Here is a 23,747-nt window from a genome sequence, read left to right on the forward strand (position 1 = left end):
CATGCTGCATATGTGCGTGTGTGTGTGCATGCAGGATATCAGATCAATGCCACAGAGGTCACTTGCTGTGAAAGGCTTTTTTTTGCTCATAGGAAATTAAATGTAAAGTAAATCAGAAGCCACGTGTGCTTTAACATTTTCATACATTTTAACGACAAAGATAAATGCGCTAAATGGAATCACCATCATTCTTTTTTTTACCTGACACATTTTCTCTTTACCTTTTTTCCCGTGCAGCGCATTAGCGGGCTGATGAATGAACTGGGCCAGGGCTAACCGCCTCAGTGTAAATAAGAGGCAGCCATTCAGCGGCACACACTGTGGCCAGTCGTCCTGCAGTCTCTCGCCAAACTAGTACAGGCCAGGATCAATGGCCACTTCACAACTCATTTCCTTTTACGCCTCCCTAACTGCCCCGCTCCAGCTCTGGGAAATAAATGGCACTGGATCTATAAGTCCACTCACACAAACACCTATACACAAGCATACATACGCGCTCGCCACAACCACACACTCCGCGCATTCTCCGAGTGGACTGAGCGATTGCTTCAGCTCAATACCCTGCACAATAATTTATTTGCAAACCGCCTTGGTGCTGAATGGCGTATCATCTTTCGTGGCCTCACAATCGAAAACAGGCATTCTGTCATTGTTTGTTGCCACTCCCCTGTCGTTGGCTTAAACAGAGTACCAGCCGTTAATATGGCAGGGTGGAGTGTTACTGTCACCCGCAGCCTGGAAACATACATGTAAATGGCTCTGTTTGCCTCTAATGTGGAGTTAACAGGAGGATAGAGGAAACTGGTGTGTGTGTGTGTGTGTGTGGAAGGAGGGTGCTTTCCAATGCATGCAAGGTAACACATTGCTGTCTTCTTTTTCTGTAAATGCCCCCCCCCTCAAAAAAAAGGCAAGTGGCTTACAGTCATTTGATCGGCCACGACACCGCCATCCATTTAACAGAGCTTAAAAATCCTACATATGCATATGCCGGGGTGTCTTAAGCTGACAACCAAAAGACAGGATTTGCTAGAAGGCAGCTTTGGAGTGTTGTGAATTTAACAAGCATGTCTAGTATTACAGTTCCTCTCCGCTTTAGCCATGAATAGTAACAAATCAGACTCTGAAACGCATGCCTGATGGTTTGTTGTGTGTACCCCCTCCTCCCCTTCTCTAACTAATATTAAAATGACTCCAAATCTGGTTAAGAAGCTCACTAGCAAAACACAGGAGCATCCTTACTGTCAGCGTTGCTCTCTTACTCTAATGCGCCCCAAATCTGGGCTCCAGGTATCATCATCGTTTTTTTTTGTGTGTGTGTGTGTGTGTGCGTGTCGCACTTGTTAACACTCTCTGCTGCTCCGATTACCTTCATCCCTGACCCATTTCTGAATATATAAATGGCTCTAGCCTTCTCCCAAGTTGTTTGTAGTTGTAACGCTACCAGGCTGCGAGTGCAGTGGGTGTGGGGGGTGCTCTTTGCGCATTGCCTCCAAACAGTGTATACATATGTAAGAGAGCCAGCCGGGCTCTCAGTCCTCTCCTCCTCACAGCTTTTCATACAAATGCAGTAAATAAGCTCGGGCCGTGGGGAATTGAAGGCTCCGAGCAGGCGAACTGACTGACATGTCACTTAGCGCTGGCTTTGGCTCTCTTCACTGCAGGCTTTAGAAGTGAAGCTGCCGAGTTTTCCAGTATATCAGCCGAGGTCAGGTCTTCATGTGGCTGTCAAGGTGGACTGACATCATATCATTTACAACTTCATAATACCGTCAGGCATATTCTTAGCTGTATTTTCAAATGTGGGCAAACAGTTTGACACATATAGATTCATGAAAGAAGAAATCCCCTTACAACCAAGTCCTTCGAGAGGGTGAACTGTTGTTGAACATTTGTTTCGGGCAGATACAGAGAATAAGATGTACTCTAGCTCTGAGGTTAATGATGGAAGTCGCACCAGGAATCCATCGCAGCAGAGACAGACAGGCCCGCCCCTCTCCAGCCTATGTTGGCGCTCAAACAGCCTGCCATTCCTCATCAAGACCTAACCGCTGCTTATTTACCCACGCTGGGGGACTTAACTCACACGAATTGATCAGTGATAGCACTGGAAAGCTGCTTGTTCCACCCTGATAAAAGTGACGCCCGTGAGCATATGCAGAACATGCTTTGCGGGCTCGGCGCGGCACTTCAAGCTCCACTAGACACTAAGCTGATATTGGTTTCACGCTTGAGTCCATGGTGCAAAAATCTTCCAATTGAAACCCGCAGATTTGATTGTTTCTGCATATGCATTTATCAGAAGTTTACATGATAAATATACATTAGCCCGGTGGCTTGGCCATGCGTGGTATTGTTTCAGCGATACTATTCTTCATGCATTCCCCCTCACCTGTTTGGACTTCATCATCCAATTCAGTGTGAACCTGATAATCATAATTTGCACGAAAACTTCAAATGGATTTGCAGGAGTTTTGTGCATCGTTAGTCTCTCGAATTCGTGTCACCGGGAGGAAATACTTCTTTGTTGGCACAAGTTTCAGCTGTGTGAGGAGAGAATCCCTTTCAATGTCAATGAAAGCTGTTTTCCTTTTCGCTCTCTCCGTAGCCTTTGTGTTAGCAGTGTGCCAACCAGCTCGTGTCTGCACCATGACATAATTCTCAGACTCAGAAGTTGAGGTCCCCACAATATGTGTAAAACGAGCCCCATCCCCCTCTTGGCTTAGTCCTGACTTAATTTTGTAATGCCTTCACAGTCCTAAATGATATGTCATTTATCTTTCATACAAATTTCAGCCAGAGGTTTTATTTTTTTAATAACCACTGTAATTGTTCTGTCCTTGTGTTGAGTGCTATGAAGGGAGTGATCATGCTTTTGGCACATTTATCAAAGCCCAAAGAAGAAGGAAAAAAAAAAAGCGGCGGAAAGGAAGCCCTTTTCTCACATAGCCGGACTAAGTGTGCGACAGAGTGATAAATTTTCTTGTTAGGAGAAATTACATCCACTAACTTGAGCTACTTCAGCATGAAATTGAAAAAGAAGCATTTCTTGTGAATTTCCATTCTTGATGCAATGAAAGATGTAGATTAGCCCTTTGGAAAAGGGCGGAGGACGAGAACGAAACTAAAGAAGTATGACTCTGCTCCCGCTTGCTTGCTCTCAGAAGCGTGATATAGGATGCTGCTGGAAAAAAGGCTTTGTTTATGGAAGGAAGGCTCAGTCAAGCTGGTGGCAGCTTAGAGGGGGGGAAAAATGTTTAACATCTCTCTCACTCTTCTGTGTTTGTGTGTATATCCGCGATACATTTATGTATTCACACACAAACCTTATGCATTTTTCCCTTTTTATCACTTTATCAGCTTCTTTGCCGACCTTACTTTAGCAGTCTGTGCTCATGATAGCTCCATCTCTTTCTCACACACACACACACAGATACTCACACACACACACATTTCACCAGCTCAGACTCTCAGCCTGCTCTGGTGATGGTGGCAGTGGGGGGTGTGCAACACTGATTGATAGACGCTGGGTGTCAGAGTGGAAGGCAGATAACTATATCTTCTACAGGACATTTAAAGGTCAAACACACAGCGCTGTAATTGGAATATTCACAAGACAACTACCAAGGTACAATGCAGGGAGGAGGGAAGAAGGAGAGGAAGAGCACAGTAAAAGATGGGTGTTACATAAGAAAAGAGATTGAGAGAGGACAGGGGGGTGGATGTGATCCATTGCCCTTCCACAGGCAGATGTAGTGGCTATTTATTGAGCTGATCTTTGGGGGTAAGTGTGGCTTTCATTGGTGGATACATCACCCTCCACTGGGGGCTAATGGCAAGACAAACTAGTCATATAAACTTGTATAAACTATAGTTGAGCAGAAGTCTGTCCTGATTTCGTTCAGTGGCAGGAAACAAACTTTTCCGCTCTCGGCTGTTAGAAGAAAAGCTAAAATAAAAAAAGCATAATCATTGAAGCTCAAAATAATCGTCTGAAAAATGAACACACTGCAAAATTTGCTGCTTACAGTATGCACTAATACAGTTTTGTTAGATGTGTCACTGCAGCTGCAGGACAGCTGCAGGGTTGGCCGTGCAGCGGGTGAGGTGAGGTCATTCACAGCTAAGGTCATGGTGCTCTCTCATCGACCCCAGAACAGGATAACACTGAGACTCAGCACTGAACCTGAGCTCTGCAGGACCAGACAGACAGACACTCATACTATTGACCTGCAACAGCAGAGCCCCCAGGACGGGATCTGATGCACAAACACGCACCCACGTACAGATTGCACACTTGTGTCGGTGCACGTGCACGCAAGCAGTTTTAGACAATATCTGGCCCTTTTTAAGCCCATTTCGGTGACACTCTGTAGCGTTCCTGTTTTCCTTAATCATTGTTTTGTGCACCTGTGTTGGCTTTGAGTGTATATGCTGTATACATGCTGTGTGTGTCTCTGTCAGCGGTTTAATGGAGGGTAAATGCACTTAAATGCAGTTTACCCTCCCAGGATGCAGCAGCCTTTTATTTACCACCACAGCCCCGCTCTATATGTTTGGGCACGTGTCCCGTATGCACAGCGCCCGGATGCACACATCTGCGTTAGCACATTCTCAGTCGCATCCGTCTGTATTGGCATCCTGCACAACACGAGCTCTTCCACGGCGTCTGCCTGTTCTCCGGTGCCACAGTCACATCGCTAGTCGCCTCTGGCCATGTTTTTGGAGTGGGAGCCTCTTAATCAGTTCTTGTCAACAAAGACAGTCATTCTACGTCTGAGACTCTGATGAGAATGATGAGAAAACTCTAGTTTGCGCTGAAATGCAGCTGTGTTCCAGCTCACTGAGTAGCTGCAGTGAGCTTGTAGTTTTATATAGTGTCATATAGAGAGAGCATGTTGCAGGATGTTAAGATAATCTGCATACTGTTAAAAAGTAACTAGGTCTGACCAATTGAGCTCTTCTTCCAATCTCACGATTCCAGTATTTCCACTGGGCTCAGCCCCTTTTTCCAAATGAACTATGGCTGGCCTGAAAGCAGCATTTCATATCAGGTATTCATCCAGCTGTGTGACCTCCACTCGCCTGGAACTGCGAAAAGGAGAGGGATCATAATCACCTGAAGAGGAAATCAAGCGCTTCAGGGCAGAGAAAGAGTGCGTAATAGAGAGAGAATGTGTGTATCTGTGTTTTTTTTGTTTTTTTTTTTGCATGTGTGGCTGCAGGCTTGTGGAGGGGCTGCACAGTTGAACACTCATGCTTCATGCCAGCTTTGCTTTTTGCAAAGAGAATACTTGACACCCCCCACACACACACACACACACATACACACACACACTCTGTCCACGTCAAACAAATACACACTCTTCTCTCCCTTCTTCCACCCACACAAATACCTCTTCTCTCTCTCTCTGCCTCTCTGTTTTTCTTCCTCTCTGTCCTCTTTGTGATAGTATATTGTGGTAGCTCTCAGTCGTCGGGCTCTAAAAGGACTTCCCTAAGAGCAGCAGTAGATAAAGAGCGTAGCTGAATGGGCCTGCTGTCACCTTATCTAAACGTAGCGGCTACAGCACAGGTCACAGTAAAGACTTAGAGCCACCAGCAGAGAGAGAGAGAGAGAGGGGAAAAGGGGGTGATGTGGGGCAAATTGAATTTCATAAGTGATGAAGACAGTGGGTAGAAGAATGGCTGAAGACATCTGTTTGACTAAGAGCTAATAAGCAAGAATTTATGATGCAAATTCATGCCACATCTGAGATTATGGTCCAACTTTCAGGCCTGGTGGAAATAGTCAAAACGCTTCTTTTTTCACTCTGACAAAGACAGTCCTTGTTTCAAATTCCACCTCAGTTTGGGGGTTCAGCTTGAAGGTAGCTGCAAACAATTACGCCCCCCCGCTAGAACACATATATCACTATATTTGCACAGACTATCCATGGTGATAACAGCAGGAGCTGGGATGCCGGTGAATATCATGGGCCGCGGTGACCGACGGCAGGCCGCGCTCTCGTGTTATTGCTGGCTCGGGCCTCCCAGCGTCTCAGCAGGCGCGCACGTATCGGCGCGTATGCTCCCTTCACCTCCCTCTCGCAGACATAAACACACACACTTTGCCTGTGATGAGCAAAGCAGGCCCGTGTTTTGTCTTCCTTAGTGGAAAAATAAGTGCTAGGTTACACAATGAAGCAAGACGGCCCTCCCGAGCCCCCTCCACCACCACTCTTCCCTCCTATACGAGCTTTCTTCCTGGGGTAGGAGCGAGCAAATTCATCTCGTCAATCCTCCCGGGATGGTGTAGCTATGCAGCTCTGTTTACTGTGGCAGAAAGTTAATATAAATTTTCATCAGTGGGGGAAGTTTACACATATGATTCTATTTGTCCTTCATTATTAGCACCTGAGTCTGGGGCTGGGTAGGCATAATTGTCTACAGACACAGGCCAAATAGATGCAAGGGAAAGGCAAATAAGCACACCCCAAAATAATTTGATGCTTGTGTGTTACAATCCTCCACCCTAGGAATTCTTAATCTAGAGAATCAATAAACAAGGGGTGAGAGACGTGGGAGAGCGGGGGAAGAAAGACAGAAGGATGAGGGGAAGAAATGAATAATGTGATATGAGCGGGGGAGGGAGCGGAGAGAGAAGTGGAGTTGAATTCAAAGTGCGGCGAAGAGGTGGGAGAGAGCAAGTGATCAATATGGACTTATTATCCACTTTGGAAAAAAAAAAGAGAGAGCACAACAACAAAAGGCGGATTTTCATTGTTTGGATGAAGCGTTTCATGCGTCGGGCCAGAGGAAGCTGAAGTAGCTGAAAAATCCTGAGATAGAGATAGCAGAGCAGGACACAGAAGCCCATTGTTCTGCTGGATAGCTTTACCTCCATCCTGAGGCCCAGGCAGATTCTCCATGGACCTCTCCCTCCCTCCCTCCTGTGTTCACTGCACACTGTTGATTTATTGAGTCATACATTAAAATGCTCATTACTCCTACATACTTTCCAAATTCTCTTTCTCTCCAGTCTATCTTCTCCTCCAGTGTCTCATGAAAGCACCATTTGAGAACCTATAGGTTTCTGGGTTTTCTTTGGGAAGACTGCATTTTGGTGGCCCGCTTGCCACCATCCCAGCAGCTATTGGAGCCAGATGAGCCACATTTTGGGAACAAGGAGTATGTGTAGAGCCGAGGAGTGACGAGGAAGTGGCAAGCACCATGGCTGATTTTGACTTGTTTACATACTTGTCAATCAAGCAAATATCTGCTGTTGTGTCACTTTTTTTTAATGCCTAAATATGTTTTGGTTGTGCAGCTTTCAGCCGTGCCATTTGGTTTGCTGATTTGCATGCATATTGTTAGCATATTGGCTCTTATTCTGGGGGTTAGGTGATTAGGGTCATTACGGGTTCAGTTATTAAGACGCACAACAACTTCCTTAATATCATTAGGCAGTAATCAGGAGTTATTGAGGGGAAACTCGTAGTTAATAGACTAGTAGTTGTAGAGTATGTTATGCAGAATAAGGCCTGCTGCTATCAACTTCTGCAACTGCATTCAAAAGAAGTCATTATTTTGTATTTCCTTTCCAAGCACAGGTGACTGACTCCAGGTGTGTATTGTGCTCAGTGTGGGCTTTGTGGAGGCGATAAGGGAACTGAATCTGGAGCTATTGTTGAGGCACCGGCGAGCCATCGCCAGTTCTGACCTTTAGAAAAGGATGGGAGTCTTTCTGCTCTCCGCTGGCTGAGTTACTTAAGGTGAACGAGATCACGAGCGAACACAGAAGCCGGCACACATCAAGCGTCAACCCACTTCCCAAAAAAAAAAATTGTAGTAGCTGCGTTATTTTCTGAATGTTCAAAGCATAATCACAAAAAGTCGTCACCCATACTCGAGTAATCACTGTTGCGCTTTGCTCCACCTCCACCTCTGATGCAAAGACGTGGAGCAACACCAGCCTCAGGTTTGAGCTCTAATAGACACTCACGCCACGCAGCTGCCTCCACTCTCCGACTCCTGCACAAACTGTTTGAAGCCTCCGCCGTTGCCAACAACGCTCCCTGGTCACACTTTGCTTGTTTTCACAAACTCAGGCCCCACTTTTGTATTCAGACATTGTGTAGGGCATCTTATCCCCCCCCTCCTTCTCATTTGTCTATCCTCTCCAGCCAGCCCCTCCAAATCCGTATCCATCCATCCATCTGCCCTGAATCCACTTATATAAGAAGATAGGGTGTAAATATTTTGGTGTGGAGTGTCAGCGCATATCTCCCCCGCCAGCGGGCCTGCAGCCTCAGTCCAATCAGCCATGTTTGTTTGTTCGGCTTAAACTGTTTGTGCCTTGTTTTCCGTGGCGTGCGACTCTCTCCGGCTTGATAAAGTGTCACACTTTTTCTTTTTTGCCTCTCTCTTCTTCTTCTTTTTTTTTCCCCTTCCCTCCTCCTTCTGTGTCTGCGTTTCCTGGAAGCGAAGATAGATAAGCCTGGTGGTGTGGTGCTGTGTGTGTGTGTGGGAGTTGTCAAAGCTGTCAGCATGACTGGAGCTGTTCTGGCCGACAGCCTAGTGTTGAACAGCAGCCCTTTACTCCCTGAAACAAACACACACATGCATACACACAAAACATCTGCTCTGCACACCACGCTGAGCCTGTTACAGTGACGCAAGCCATTTCTTATTGATCGGCAATTGATACGCCGCGTTTACAGCTGCTCTCGGAAACATCCTGCGGAGGCCGCGGCGCTGTGAAGACGCACCTGTTGAGGGCAGCCTATTTCACACCCGTGTCGTCATTCCAATATCTGCCATATCCCCTAATAACAACAACCCCCAACGTGACCCAAGCCAGGAAGTGATCTGCACTGTCCAAACACAATGTCACAGTCCCTCACACATATCCAATTCCAATGTCATGGCTGCGTATCGTGCAGTCTCCAGGTGGATTTGAAAGAGTGACATTCTTGGCGGATGGCTTATTTCTTCCCCCCTCTCCGCCACACACAATAAGCAATCTGGGGATTTGTAATGGTTTGGCCCGGTATTGCCTGGGCCTGCTAATGTATTTCATGCTTGTTTAAGATCTTTGCATGCTCCTTACAAAGGTGCATTGTGATAGGTGTTCCTTATTACCCCGTTCTGTATGGAGTCTAAACACTGGGGTTGGGAGAGTGGAGGATAGTGGGAGGGGAGGGATGAATGGATGGCTGATATGTTTTTTCTTCTTTTTTTTCAGTTCCCCCTCTCTTCCCCTCTCTGTCAGTCTCTTCTCACTCCCTCTCCAGCGATCTCTGCATGCCTATTAATGTAGCAGAGGAATGCCTGTGTAAACATTCTTGTTTCTCAGTCCCTTTCGCATAATAGTTGCCTGTATCGCCTTTCTCCTGACCCCACTATCTGAAACCAATTACACCAGATCCATTTGGGCTGAATCTTATTTTCATAAGGATCCCCATGTCGCGGTCTTGGTCGCTCTGTGTGTTATTTTCCCTCCTCTTGTTTTTTTCCTCTTTTCCAACCTCAGTGATGGATATCAACATCAAATATGCCTCTGAGTGCCTTGTTATTTATATAGCGGGGTCTGGCTCTTTTTTCCTCCTCTCTCTCTCTTTCTCTCTCTCTGTCTGTCTGGCTCGCTCTCTCATCCTGAAGAATGTGTCACATTGTGCTGTTTATACAATGTGTGCATTAATAGACCGGGGATGTCATTTTTTCTTGCATAGCAACCCAGGTTAAATAGACGGTGCGCCTGCACTCGTCTGCGTTTTTGTCCGTTCCGGTAGCTCTTCAGCAAACTTTTGATGACTTGCCTTGGCATTTTGTGCTTTTTTGTGCTTTGAGATGGGCTTCAGCTTGCCATCTCTCTGGAGTGGGAAGTGGGTGGCACAAATTGGTGCTTTTTACTGTAATGGCTGAATACTCAGAGCCTGGGAAAGGGAGGGGACAGGACCCCCCCCCCCCATCCTTCCCTTACCTTCCACACACTGTGGCAGACTCTCAGAAAAAATGGCTAACCCCGCTTCCACAGAAGAGGTGACAGACAGTTTCAGGGACGATAAACCACCCTGGGAAAGTTTGGTTGGTGTTGATAGGGTCTGTGTTGTGTTTGGAGAAGCACACTTAATGCAGTCTGAGCAGACTTCTTTTCTAATAAGCCGGGTGGAAGTTGATCCCCTGAGCGTCACCTCTCATACCTGCACCTCCCTCCATATTTACCTGGCACGGATATTGGATGTGCCATTAAAAACATCTCTTTCTTTGTACTCCTGACTGCGTGTAATATAACGAATGGCTCTCTTGACTTTGGATATAACACAGCGAGTCATTATTGATTCACACATGGACAAACATTTCCTCCTGACAGCTACGCCGGGTCGCACTCATCGCACAGCCTCCCCTCTAACTACTGTGTGCAGGACTCAATAAACCTTATAATTACTTTGATTCGCCAATCGTGGTGAGATTAATTAGGGCCTGTGTTTTAATTAGCAGTGTGATTGGCTGCATTCAAGGAATTTGTTTCGTCTTTTTGCCTTCAGTTAAAGGAAGTCAGGCAGTGTTTGATTTCCTATCCATTTTGAGGAAGACACAGAGCTGCATTCGCAGGTGTTTGTGTGCTTAAGTGTGTGCTACAGGCAACTTTTTGCATGTGTGTGTGTTCTGAAGAAAGGCAGCGGCTCAGCTTACAGATGTCGCATTACGCACACACACACACACACACACACATAAACCGGTGGCGACTAGGTTCCTCTTACCAAGGAGACAGATCAATGCAGTTAGGACCCAGTGCTGGTGTAATGTGTTTGTTTACTTAAGTTCAGAAAGCCTGGCTCCTCCTGAGCACCCAGACAGACAGAAACCCCCCACGCCCCAGCACCACCTCTCCAAGCACCACCACCCCCCGCCCCGTCTTTTCATAATTGATCAGGGGGTGGCTGCGTTCCCTGAGGGGTTAAGACATGGAAACTTTTTTTCCCCTCTCTCTCTCCCTCTCTCCCGTCTCCTCCTCTTGTTTGCTCAGGATCTCAATGTACTAGTTCAAACATTGTTCCCACCAGCTGGCAGAGCTGCGCCATATGCACGCCCTGTCAAGGCAACTGTTGTCATGGATACTGGCAAGCACCAGAAAATAAAATGAGCACCCCTGATTCCTGAGGAAGTGTCACTCTCCATCTGAGTGTGGGGTTTTTTTTGGTATTATTTCTTGCTTCTCCTCCTACTCGTCCTCTTCTTTTCTCTTTAAAAAAAAAAGAAACACCTGTGAAGTTGTTGTGTTGTGAGTGTGCACGCCTGTTTTTTTTTTTTTTTTTTCCCCCTCCCACTTGATGCTCATGGGCCTGTAGAATACAAGGTATACACGGCTGTGTGGAGCAGCAGCAGCAGCAGCAGCTGTGCACAATGTTCTTTTCTGCCACGCTCTTTCATCCATCTGCTCTTGAAGAATTGGAGTGAAGCTGCTCGCCCAGCTGCCACCGTACCTGTGAAGCTGGAGCTCGCTCGTCACACACACAGCCAGGCGGGAGGGGATCTGTAATCCCATCAAACCCTAGAGAAATAAATTACGCCACATCCCAGCCTCCTCTGATTCGTATCATCTGCGCGTCTGGCGAACACATCAAAAGGTGTCGGTGACAAATTCTTACAACTTACACGATTTTTCTAAATTTTGGTGCTGTGCGTAAACAGAACTAATTTCATCAGGCGGGGAAAGGTCTCTCTTCCTCTATCTGTCTGTCCATCTTTCTGTCTATCTATCACCCATCCTCTGCTCATAAGCAACCAGTAATGCATAGTGTAAAACCTGTGCTGCTGGTTAATTCACTCTAAATGTAATCTGATGTTGATTTTGTCAACTTTAATTACAGCTCCCAGGGACACTTCACATGGTGCTGCCTCTACTTCAAATTGATATTATGAATATGCAAATGTGGCGGTAATTTGCCGAGAGAAGTGGGTATTTCAGTTGAGCACACACTAGACAGGTCAATTCTACTGACGCTCTGCCTTTTTTTTTTTTTTTTTTTTTTTCAGCCGCACCACCCCCTCCACACTCTTCTTCATGGGTGCTCCAGACAAACTGTATTTATCCTTGATCACAGCTCTGTGAATTGTTACTAAAACGTATCTCCAACGCAGTGTTAACCACGTCAGAATGTGTTGCGGGAAAATGCCAGCTGATATTCAGCAGGGTTTTCAGTCTGCGATGGCGGTTTTTGTCCCTGAAATTTTGAATTATATGCGCTGTCAGCTGCGGAAAAATAGTTTATTTTCACTGTCTCTTTTCCTCCCTCTCCTCTCTCTTCCTCTCCCATTTTTTTTCACGCCGCCTTTTGTCTTGTGCTCCTTTCTTCCCAGGCCCTACAAGCGGCGAGGCAATTACTCTTGCAGCAGCCAGGCAGTGGCCTGAAATCTCCAAAGAGCCAGGACAAGCAGCGTCCACTGCAGGTAAAGCAGCTCCCCGTCTAATCTCTTAAGTCCATCCATAATGCATGCCCCTCCGAAAAGAAGATTTCCTCTGTTCCACAAGTGTGTTTGATTTGCCAACGCAATCCTCGGACCCGCCGTTGGAATCCTAAAGCTGGGCGAGCCAGTCCCCAGGAGGCTGAGCGCCACGCGGACACGAGCAAAAACACAACAGAGGCAGATCTCAGAGCAAAGTTTCATCCAAAGGCCTTCTGCGTAGTTTCAAGTACACATTTTGTTTGTCGGTGAGGCTTTCAAAGCCATCTGATGCACATTGTGGTCTGTCCGCTGGCTGTACGCTAGCACGATGCTCTGCTACTGATCCAGATGCTGAAGATCCAGAGGTTAGTTATTATTTGAAAGACACGTCAGCCTGACCAGTGGGTTACACAGATGGCTAATTTTAACCGCCTGTCATTTCCACTCTTCAACGCTAATTTGCCCGATTGATTCGTGGAGCTGTCTATTTCAGTTGTCAGTGATTTGGAAAAGGTCACACGTGTGCACACACACACAGCAACACACACGTAAAAACACATTGCCAGCAATCCTCTGTCTTCCTGGTGATTTTTCTCACACTCTTTTCATTCCCGCTCGTTTAAGTCAACAAGACAGTTAGTTATGTAAGGCCCCTTGACATCTGCTCCGTGTTTTTGTTATTAGTGGGGTTTTTTTTCTTTCTTTAATTTAATTTATTTTTAGCCGTCTGGAATTGAAGTGTGGGAGTTTGTGCCCTCCACTCGGCTAATAAGTACTATCAAGGAGCAATGGTTTACCTCATTAGGGGCTCTGTGCATTTCATTAATGTCAGGGAAATTGGCGTTAACCTCACCCGTTGATATTTTCACAGAGTCTAACAATGGCGACACCTTCAATTGGAGTCACACCCCTGTGTACCTAATTACAGTACGTACCGGCGCAGAGATAAGGTTGGCAAAGGCTCACTCATGCTTCTGCATTTATATAATTCAGCTCAACCTCATCAAGAGTGCCAAGATTATCAGTATATTCACGCACAATGGCATCAGAAATTCTGAACGTGTTTTCAAAGGGTCTTTTTATTTGTGTGGCCGTGGAGGGAGGACGAGCCCAGAGCTCTCTGTAGCTCATTGTTGGGCTCCATGTCACTTCTTCTGTTTGGAGCTCTGTATGCCGAGGCGAATGGATTCAAACAAATGGGATCCTGATCTACAAATGCCTGCATAGTCACCAAGTACAATACATACATGGCAGGAAGAACAATATTGAATGAGAGCAGTGTTTGGTGCCTGATAACCGTCAGCCCATGTCCAAGCCCCTGTCTCTAATAACACCAGCAGATGGTAAATATTGAATATTTACACTTGCTTACTCCATCCTTGCCTCGCGTTGGCGATATGAATCAATGTGAATCGGAGGGCCTGCCGATCGGGCCCGTCCTTAGCTCCCGGCTAATCCATCTGTTGATCCAGCTTTTATTAACACCCTCACCTCTTTGTTCCCCCAAAAAAGTCTCCCTGCAGAGAGTCATGGCAGAGGCACAGTGATGCACATTAGCACAAACAGGGCCTCGGTGCTTTCTGGCTCCTGCGGTGGGAATATGCTGCCGTGTGCCCTTGAATCCACTCATTTCAAATGACATTTTAGCTGCAATACTCCATTGTGCAAATATCAGTGTAAAGCAGCAGAAACTCTTACTTGATTAAAAAGCCCTGTTTTGCTGTTCTTATTGTTCTATTTATTCCCTCTTATCAACACCAGCTTTATTTTATTCTTGTCTTGGGGGGAGTTTACCCAATAAAGCTGCATTATTTACCTGGATTATGAGGCCACAATGGGTGCCATAGTGCAGTATTTTGTTAGCTTCACGAAATGATAAGAGTCAATGGCAATCAAGCTGCATGTTTTCCACCGGAGGAATCACGCGGATTGATCCCCTTGTATGATTAGCGCAGTAGAAAGTGGGAAAAGGATTAATATTTCCATGACATCCTGCTTATGGTGGAGATACTGATAAATCCTCTGCCAGTCTCTTTTCCCTCTTGTTCTCCCATCTTTGGTATTTAAGAGCGGGAAATGATCCATAGATCATGGCATGTAAATTATTTAGTACACAAGCATCTAAGTGCCTCAGCTTGCAGTTTTAATTACGCGTATTAGCGGCTAAAGGCTCTCGCCTGACTAATTCTATCCGCTCGCTCATTGCTGCCTCTCAGTAGTTGATGATGCGGAGGCAGGCGGCTCTGGCACTCACATGCACGCACGCACACAAGTTTAAAATAAAAAATCAGTCCCACAAACACGCATACAAACACACACACAAGCTGCTTCTCCACATTTGCGTAATGTGACAGGTCTATTATTACACAGTAAGCCCACGGGAGCACTCAATAAACACCTATTTCTCCCTGTAAATCCCCCCTGCCTCCGCCATGCTGCTTACACGGCTCTCCCAAGGCACACAAACACCCTCTCGTCTCTGCTCCGTTCTCCGTTCTCCTCGCTCTCCTCTTCTCTGTGGCAATACCCCCCCGCCCCTCCTCCGAAAGGCATTTATACACTGACATTTGGAATACAAATAAAGAAACGCGGACAAGGAGAGGCGGAGAGGATTACAGTGGCCTACGAATCTGACAGTTGTTTCGCTTGCGCGCACATACGTAATGCATCCACACACAGCCTGCACTCACACACAAACACAATGGCAGCTAAAGTTTTCACGTTGCCAGAAATGACTTTGGGAAAGTCTTGTTAGTGAGTGGCTCTATTGATCATTATTGATAAAGAACAGGGCAGAGCCGGGCTTAAAGCAGCTTAACACACAGTGGGTGAGCAGCTCTTTGTGCTCCGTGTTTGCAGGAATGACTCAAGGTTCACCAGAAATCCCACCAAATCATCTGCAAACACTGCCAGGTATTTAGGTGGCTCCTGACGTGTTGCATCGAGACAAGATTGACCCCCTTTGCTCTGTCTTGTGTGTGTGTGTGTGTGTGTGTGTGTCACATGTGGGAAAGTTACCAATCCTCCCTGTAGTTAACGTTCAATTCTTAACCACTGAGAGTTGGGACTGCCGCTCTGGTGCTCTATCAAGCTGCGAATACCCTCATAACCTCAGTCCCATCTGTGCAAGGCTCCGCTCCAAGCATGAATGAAAATATTTAAGCTTCTATGGTTTCTGGATCGGCGGAGATGTTGGTTTAGCCCTGTTTTCGGTAAACTCTGCAGCTTCCTTCCCACCCCAGCCAGGCTGGCTTTGGGCACTGGGCCATCCTCGGAAGTGTCACACTTTTAAAGGTCAGGTCCACACTTTCAGCAATGAGCCAATATCACCTCGATAGCAGCTCTCATCTGCTGATTGGCTCTCATCCGGAACACACACACGCACGGGTGCAGGGAAAAGGGCTGCAACGCCAGGCTTCAGCATAGGTTAGCTGACTCCAGCGTGCGTGGCTAAAGGATGGTAGTTCACATTTACATTTATGAATATATCTTTCCACTGCATCCCCTCTGGTTGGATCTGAAAATAGAGAAAAATTATCACTATGAAGAGGGGGGGAGAGGGGGAAAATATTATGTTATTCATGAGGAAAACTTCTGTTGACTCTGAGAGAGAAAGAGAGGGGAAAAAAAAAACGTCAGCACATTTTAAGTCAAACACCCTTGGTTACTGCTTTTGTAACCAGAAAACAAGATTTTTTTTTCACTCCCCATCTCCCACCCCACCTCTCTCTTTTTTTCCCCCCCTGCATTTACAACACCTACAGGACAAGATTGCTAAATTGCGAGGACAGAGCAGGTTCATCATTGTGATGCAAAAGAAGTTGAAATGCAACCCCAAGGCGAGGTAGCTGAGTTTGGAGGGGGGGGGGATCAAGAGAAAGTGAGAGGGAGGGAAGGATAGCAAAAAAAAAGTAGCTCAGACCTTTGATGTAGCAGCAACAAATTTACCTTGTGACAGAAGATACATGGGTGCAATAAACGAGTTATACCAGCCCTTACACATGCAATCAGATGATTCTGGCCAGGGTGTTAATTGGATCCTAACCGGCAGATCTGATACGCCTGGGCCCCGGTGGTGAGGGGGAAAGCCTTTCCAAGTGATGAACTATAATTCACTGAGCTGCTTGAAGCACTTGTAATTTACTGTGTGTCACTGATGAAGAGGCTGATCCAGTGGAGGCCATATTACCTGCAACATCAGAGGGAAGTGTCTGCCCCCCTCTCGCTCTCACTTGTGCTCTCCCTCTCACTTTCTCTCTATTTCAGCACTCTCCTCTCTCTGCACTCTCTTTTTTTAAGTCTCGCCCCTTCTATCTGTCACTCCCATTTGCTCTGGAAATATGTGCACCTGCGGGGAGGCATCAGTCGGGGCTGAATTGTGCCAGTTTAATGATAAAGGTGTGACAATTTGTACCGATAATGACACAAACAATGTGCAGGAGCGGCTGCATTCAGCGTACACTGCATTGGAGAGGCTTAATCAATGACTATCTGCATGTAGAGATAAATCAATATGGAAATTGTGCTAAGCCCGTCCCAATCTCCTCAGGCTTTTTATTAGAGGCTTTTACATGATGGGTCTTTATGTTATGATAAATTGCACTTCCCATGCACTGCTGCCAAACTGCTATGGAAATTGATTTAGGAAAACATTCAGTAATCCACTTAGCTTCAGTCCTGACAATCTGGAGTATTGATCTCCCTAAGCTGAAAACACATCATGCGTCCGAGGGAGCGCGGTTCACATGCACGCATGTGCGCGCGCACCTATGCGGCTTCACTCAGTGAACACACGCCCGCGCTCCCCGCGGACCGCACACTTGAACTTCAGAGCGAGGCACGCACCAGGCCGGCCGCCCTGTAGCCTCCGTGGTCCTCGAGTGGAGAGTCACAGCTATCAATAATCGCGTGGCCATATTTGGCAGTAATTGGCCAGTAAATGAGCAGTCAGCTGAAAGGGAGTTGAGAGGTCAGAAGTCCACGAGTGGGGGGTCTGAGTTTGGGCCCTGCACCTCCTGGGATGCTCTTGAGAGTGAGATGAAATAGGGGACGGGGGTTGGCGGTGGAGTTTCTCCCTTCTTTTTTTTTTTCTTGATTTCTTTCTCTCTCTCTCTCTCTCTCTCCTTCTCTGTGTGTAAAACGAAGCTCGTGGCTTAATTAGCAGTGACTCTCCCTGCCACAGATCCACAGTAATTACCGACTAGGACCCTTCAATTTCTCATTGCATTTATCTGAGCAGCGTCTGTAGCGCAGCACAGTCCCATGTCCAGTGCTACAGGAACAACCTCTGTCGTTGATAACCTCATGTTCATTGCCTCCGCGATGTTTATGGCCAACATCTAATCACCACCCCCTCCCCACTGCCGCTGATTACTGCTGAGTGAATTGTATGGAGGGAAATCAAATAAAAGGAATTCCTCTGCTGGACCGCTTTAATCGTTGAAGTTTGAACTCTGATGCAGCACTTATCTCCCGCTTTAGGTAATTTGACTTCCTGAAAACTCACGGCTGTGAAGACAAAGCGCCACACAGTGGAGCGGACATAATTGCTGGAAGTGCATTTGTCCATCGGTCCAGATAGTTCGAGGCAGGCAGCTGTGTAAGCCAGCCAGTGAGCAGCATACAGCAGAGATGCGCATGTTCTGCATTTAATGCCAGAATGCCCAGTTAAATCAAACATAAGGAGAGACTCGGGTGCCAGCTTTGCCTGGAAGAGATACCTGAGCTCTCTCTGGAAGAGCTTGACCTTTTGCGAGGCATTGGAGAGGCTGGTTACAGGCTGCGGGCGTGACAAGAGTGGTGTAATGATCTGCTTGTTCTGGTGAGGGCCCCACCAGTGTTTTCACATCAGGAGCCAATTTAAAGGTCCTTTGTTTTGCTCTCCAACTTTGAGGGCAAACCACATGGCTTCAAAGTTCATGTCAACGTAGCTCATCGTTCTCTTTGAGACAAGGGACATAAACAAATAGGGGTTCAAATGGTGAAGCCAGTTAAAAACAAGCATGTTTCTTACAAATGTCTTTAAAGCCGGGGATACGTTCAAATGACTTGTTCAAAAATAATTTGCAAGCTGCTCTTTTCCGTCCAAATTTGCACTATTGAAAACAGGAGAAGCACCTTTTTTTGTTATTAAGGTCCCCAGTGGCCACATCAGCAGCAGCTAATTTCAAACGATTTAATAAATCCCATTAATATTTTTTGTGCACCAGTGTTGGAAATATATCCTTTTGGATTACAGAGAAACAGAGGCACAGCCCAATTGGATATCTTGGCTCCTCTGCTATAAAAGAGTCTATCCACGGCGTGCGGATGTTTACGCCACTGCCATCGTCGAGTAAATGCTCATTAATTTTATCCCTTCGTGGCAAAATCATTTCGAGGAGAGGCAATTCAGCCTCCTGTTCCTTTCAATTCACCGCTCCCGTCAATCAAGCCCTCGTGCAGTATCCTGCAAAATGGAGGTGTTATATTCCTGCAATTATCATGTCATATACTCGAAAATGTAAATGAACGTGTGTGTAAAATTAAATTTATGGGTTGTCAGTGAAGAATAAGAACCAGGAGAGCAATTACTTATCTGCTTTCATCTCGGAGCCTCTGATACGTCAAGCAGAAAAGCATGCAGTTAAATGCTGGAATTAGCATTGTGCTGCACTTCACAATGGACGTGGGCCAGTGGCTTTTCTCCCCTCTCTGTCTTCCTCCTGCCTTTTCTCCTGCCGTCTTCCCCTCTTTTTGTTTGGAGCAGTGGTGAAATGAAGATGATTATCGCCCATTACGTCTCTAAAAAAGCTAATGAAAGTGTAAAAGGAAGTTCCCCATTTCATAACCTGGTTGTTTGGATGTTTTGCTTTGTTGAAGGTCTTGTTGTTGAAATCCTGTATTATTCATTGATTGAGGTATCCGACTATAAATGATTATATTTCACCACTTACACAACAAGGAAACTGTTTGAGGTGCAATGTAGAAATTCTGCTTAATTCCACCTTATATATGCATGCGCATACATTTGTGTTAAATCCTACATGTCTAACCCTGCATCCCTTTTGTGAACCAAAACATCTTTGAGCCAGCATCCAATTAATAGTCTTAATGAGTGCATCACTCATGTTGTTTCTCAGCTGCACACGTCCCATTGTCATGGCATCCAACACAAAACCAGGAGTGACTGCGGGGGTAATTACTTACCTAGCAAATGTACCTTTAAGGGTTAATAACATTGAAGGTGTAAGCAGAGCATTTGCATAATTACACACGGACTGTTTAATTTGCAACTTTTGACGGCTTTTGTTCAGCACCTCGCTTATTGTGAATGCATTTTCTTTTTTGCACCCTTGCATAGAGGAGTCCAGAGAAGAAAAGAGATGTACCACAACATCCTCCTCCTCCTCCTCCGCCTCTTCCACCTTAGATGGAGTCCCTTCTCTCTAAGACCCTAATGAACAATGGAGGCAGGATTTGTTTGAATATGAATATGAATGTGCAGCGGGGCCGGCTGGAAGTTGACCTTCAGCTGTGATTTTCAGTTCATCAGGATTAGTCAAGGCGGGCGATCAGGAGCCACTAATGCATAATGACTTCTAAAATGAAAAATGTGTAGTGACCATGCAAATGTCTCGGCTAATCAAAGAGGGGGGAAAACCTGGGGTGGGGGTGGGCGTCGAGGAGAGGAGAGCTAAACAAGGACGTGTCAAGGCCTGACGGAGAGAGGGAGAGAGAGGGAGCGAGGGAGGAGAGACATGCATGGAAAGTAATCAAGGCAGCTTGATTAGCTGGCAATGAGGACAGGGATGTCTTATTGGCCCCTTGACACACCATATAGGCTAGCTACTGTCAAGGCAGCTCCATGCCAGACACTGTCGCAATTAGCATCCGTGAAGGTGTGACTACATGTTGATATTTTTACTGTGTTCTAGTAGCACGAAGCTTGTCTGTCAAGATGCAGCGTCCAGCCCTAAAACATGTTACATTAGTACATCGTTGTGCAAGAAACAACTTAAGCTGATTTAATTACATCTTAATGGTCACGTATGGAAGAGGGGGTGATTGGAGGCATCAGATCAGTTGATGATGGAGAAAAATCTAAGCAAGAAGTTCCTGACGGAGGTCCGCTGGCCAAATACAACATATCTCAGTGCACTCGTCCAGGTCTGACCTCGCTTCATTCTCCAGCTAGTTGATCGATGTCAGATCATGTTTTCACCACAAACGAACCAGTCCAGTGTTCATTTGGGACTGGACTGAGCCCTCCACCTCTCAAGGGTCTTGTTCCGGGTGGGTTCAGGGTTCAGTTGACAGCTTTAACACCAGCCTAGACAAAGTGCACTAAGCTGCAAATGCATCTGGGATCATTATAACCAGACAGGTTAGGTCTGAATGCAACCATATTCAGTGAAGGTGGATCAACTGGTGAACCATTGTGTTTTTGTACTGTATGGAAAATAATTTACTTGTTTTCCATAAGACTACTCAAAAGTAAACCAGATTTAACACTGTATTATCTCCTCTCTCCAAAAGCTGTTCAATTTTTAAGCAGCCACGAGGAGCTGAAGCTCCATAATATGTGTGTTAGCCCACACTCCCCAGTTAAAGTGTGCACACAATCAAAGAGCAAAAAGAAACAGATCCTTTTTCCATTGATCTGCTGCCTCAGAACTCACCTGCGCTGCCGTATTAGAAGAATTTGGCGGAAACACAGGATGTGTATCTTTGTTTTGTTTTGGCGAAGTTCCTCTCCTGCAGTTTGACAGCTCCTACTTTAATGATTATCACCAAAAAATGACATGTGTTTCTTCAAAACGGCACGGCGGCAGAGACACTTGTTTGTAAGAATGTAAAACTTGTGTGCCGCAGAAGGCATCCAGCGTTCGCTTGTATTTCCCTCCCTTCCGACATAAAACGTGTTCGTGCTGAACCCCCAACCTCCCGTCCACAATCCACCACATCCGACCAATGTGTCCACTTCATCAGTGCAGCTTTAATCAACTTTAGAGAGTTGTGCGTTTTCACGCTGTTTCACAATAGCAGCACTGATAGGCACGCTGAAGTGGGGGAGTTCAAGGGTCCTGCTAATTAAGGTCTACGTCTATTTAAATCTCCTGCTTTTCCCAGCGGGGTGGAGGCAGAGCAAAATAAGATGAGCAACACAAAGGCACAGCACCCATCTGTCCTTCAGCATCTCCTCTAGGCTGCCAAGCGTCACGGCCATGGGAGGCCTGCTCTCCCTACCTCTCAGTCACCAATTATCACACTCCCAGTAGATCTATGCCAGTAGGCCTGACGCACGTCTCTAATAATCTATTTCTCCAACTTTCTCATTCTTTACTCGTCCCTCCATCCATTTCACTCATAAATTTTGATTGTTTACCCTCCTCTTCTTTTCCAATTTTCTCACCCACCCTCTCCTGTTTGTCAACCCCGCTTTCTGCCCACCCCTCGCTTTCTGTCTTCTCATTCCACCCCTTCCTCTCTCACCCCTCCCCGTCCAGGTTCCAGTGTCAGTGGCCATGATGAGTCCCCAGGTGATCACGCCACAACAGATGCAGCAGATCCTCCAGCAGCAGGTTCTTTCCCCCCAGCAGCTCCAGGCCCTGCTCCAGCAGCAGCAGGCTGTGATGCTGCAGCAGGTACGCACACTCGCTCTGAAATGCGCACGCCCTCAAATATTTAGGCACAAACACTCTGGTGCATGCAGATACACGCATACCTAGATGCCCCATCAGCAGTAGGCTGGTATGTTGGACATGCACAAATACACACACACACCCCACACAACCCTGAGTCACTCCTGTGCTCCGGCGTACTGAAGCCACCAGCCGCCGATGCCCTGTGTCCTTGACACGCTTACCAAGAGGAGTCTGAAAATTGACGCACTTGTTCACGTCACCTCTAATTAACCGTCTCCGGTGTGTCGCTGGTTCAATTCCCTGACAGGCGTCCATCAGGGACTGGGAGAGTAGGACGCAGTCAGGCTGAGCACCAGACGCTGAGCGATGGGTGACGGATGATGTAATGTTTGGAATCAGCTCGAGAAAGCGCACACTCGGCACAGTCGCGTGTCAGAGTTGAAATGCATTTCTCATTCATAGATTTGATTAAGGGAAAGAGAATTGTTTAATTAAGAATGTCAGTCATTCTGATTGTTCCTCTTCATTAAGAGACGCTAGATTTGATTTCAGTGCAATGCCTGTCTGCTTTTTTTTTTTTTTTTTTTTTTTACAGCATCTAAAGGCACATTTTAGTTTTGTGTGCAGTGCTATAAGGATTACATGGTCAGTGTCAACATAGCAAAGGTAAACATTTTGAATGGAATCTGTCACACAGAATATGAAGCATCTGTCATCCTAAATCAACAGCAGTCACTAGTAGTACTAGCAATAAAAACCTGCCCTCAGTCAGCAGAGATTAAAGTTAGATGCATCTATGTTTGACTGACTACAGCAACACACAAAACATTTTGCAATTGCTCCAAGGGCTCCCATTCATTTTTAATATGAGTGTCTGTGGATATTCCTATGGCAGTTAGCGGACAACTGGACCATGCGTTCCGTTGGCCTGCTTCATGGACCCCTCTTCCAGGCCAAAACGCCATCTGAAGATTGCATGAAATAAAACTGAAATCATCGTCTAAATAGCTGTCACAGTGTGTGTGTTAAAGGAATCAGTTCAATGTAGCGGACTTGTTCCTGAGAGAGTTTATTCTGTTTATTTCAGCCACTCTAAAGGAAGCCAGTGCACTCTGGCTGCCAAATGCGTAGTTAATATGATGAATTGTTGCCCCCTACAGAACTGTGGGACGATTAAAAGTCCATATGGAGAGGACTGTTAAAGACAGCGAGGATACAAATGCCAAAAGCAGTAGAAGCTTTTATTTATGATGTGCAACAGTTGCTGCATAACCAACATGTGAAGTGCAGCTGGAGCAAGCAGATGAGATAAAGAGAAAATGTCTAGTTAACTGTAGGGATCTACTTTGATGGTTTTTGCAAGTAAATCCATGAGAATTAGTTATACATCCCCAAAATGGCACAAAGTCAGAGTTCTGTCATTTAGAGCATTGAAAGTAAATGAAATGCATCTTTGAGGAACTGTCCTTCATAGTCTGTGAATACTACAGCATTGTTCAGGGTTATATATGAGACAATGTAGAGCTGTGTACTGTTCAAACATGTATTAACTCATTCCTATCCTCTGCCTCTGTGTGTGTGTGTGCGCGTGTGTGTGCGTGCGTGTGTGCAGCAACACCTGCAGGAGTTTTATAAGAAACAACAGGAGCAGCTTCATCTGCAGCTTCTCCAGCAGCAGCACCCCGGCAAGCA

General features: G+C 46.1%; 1 protein-coding gene across 3 annotated transcripts in view; it reads left to right on the forward strand.

The window, feature by feature from the left end:
* foxp2 (forkhead box P2) overlaps positions 1-23,747 on the forward strand; it is a 98,662-nt gene that overhangs the window by 46,622 nt on the left and 28,293 nt on the right. For all 3 annotated transcript variants that reach the window (XM_041963711.1, XM_041963712.1, XM_041963713.1), the window contains 3 exons: positions 12,343-12,432; positions 21,918-22,055; positions 23,668-23,747. The exon at positions 23,668-23,747 is cut by the window's right edge and continues 10 nt beyond it. In XM_041963711.1, the coding sequence (XP_041819645.1) occupies positions 12,343-12,432; positions 21,918-22,055; positions 23,668-23,747 (308 nt within the window). The remainder of the gene's footprint in view (positions 1-12,342; positions 12,433-21,917; positions 22,056-23,667) is intronic.

The sequence above is a fragment of the Chelmon rostratus genome, chromosome 22 (assembly GCF_017976325.1).
Source record: "Chelmon rostratus isolate fCheRos1 chromosome 22, fCheRos1.pri, whole genome shotgun sequence".
Classification (NCBI taxonomy): domain Eukaryota; kingdom Metazoa; phylum Chordata; class Actinopteri; order Chaetodontiformes; family Chaetodontidae; genus Chelmon; species Chelmon rostratus.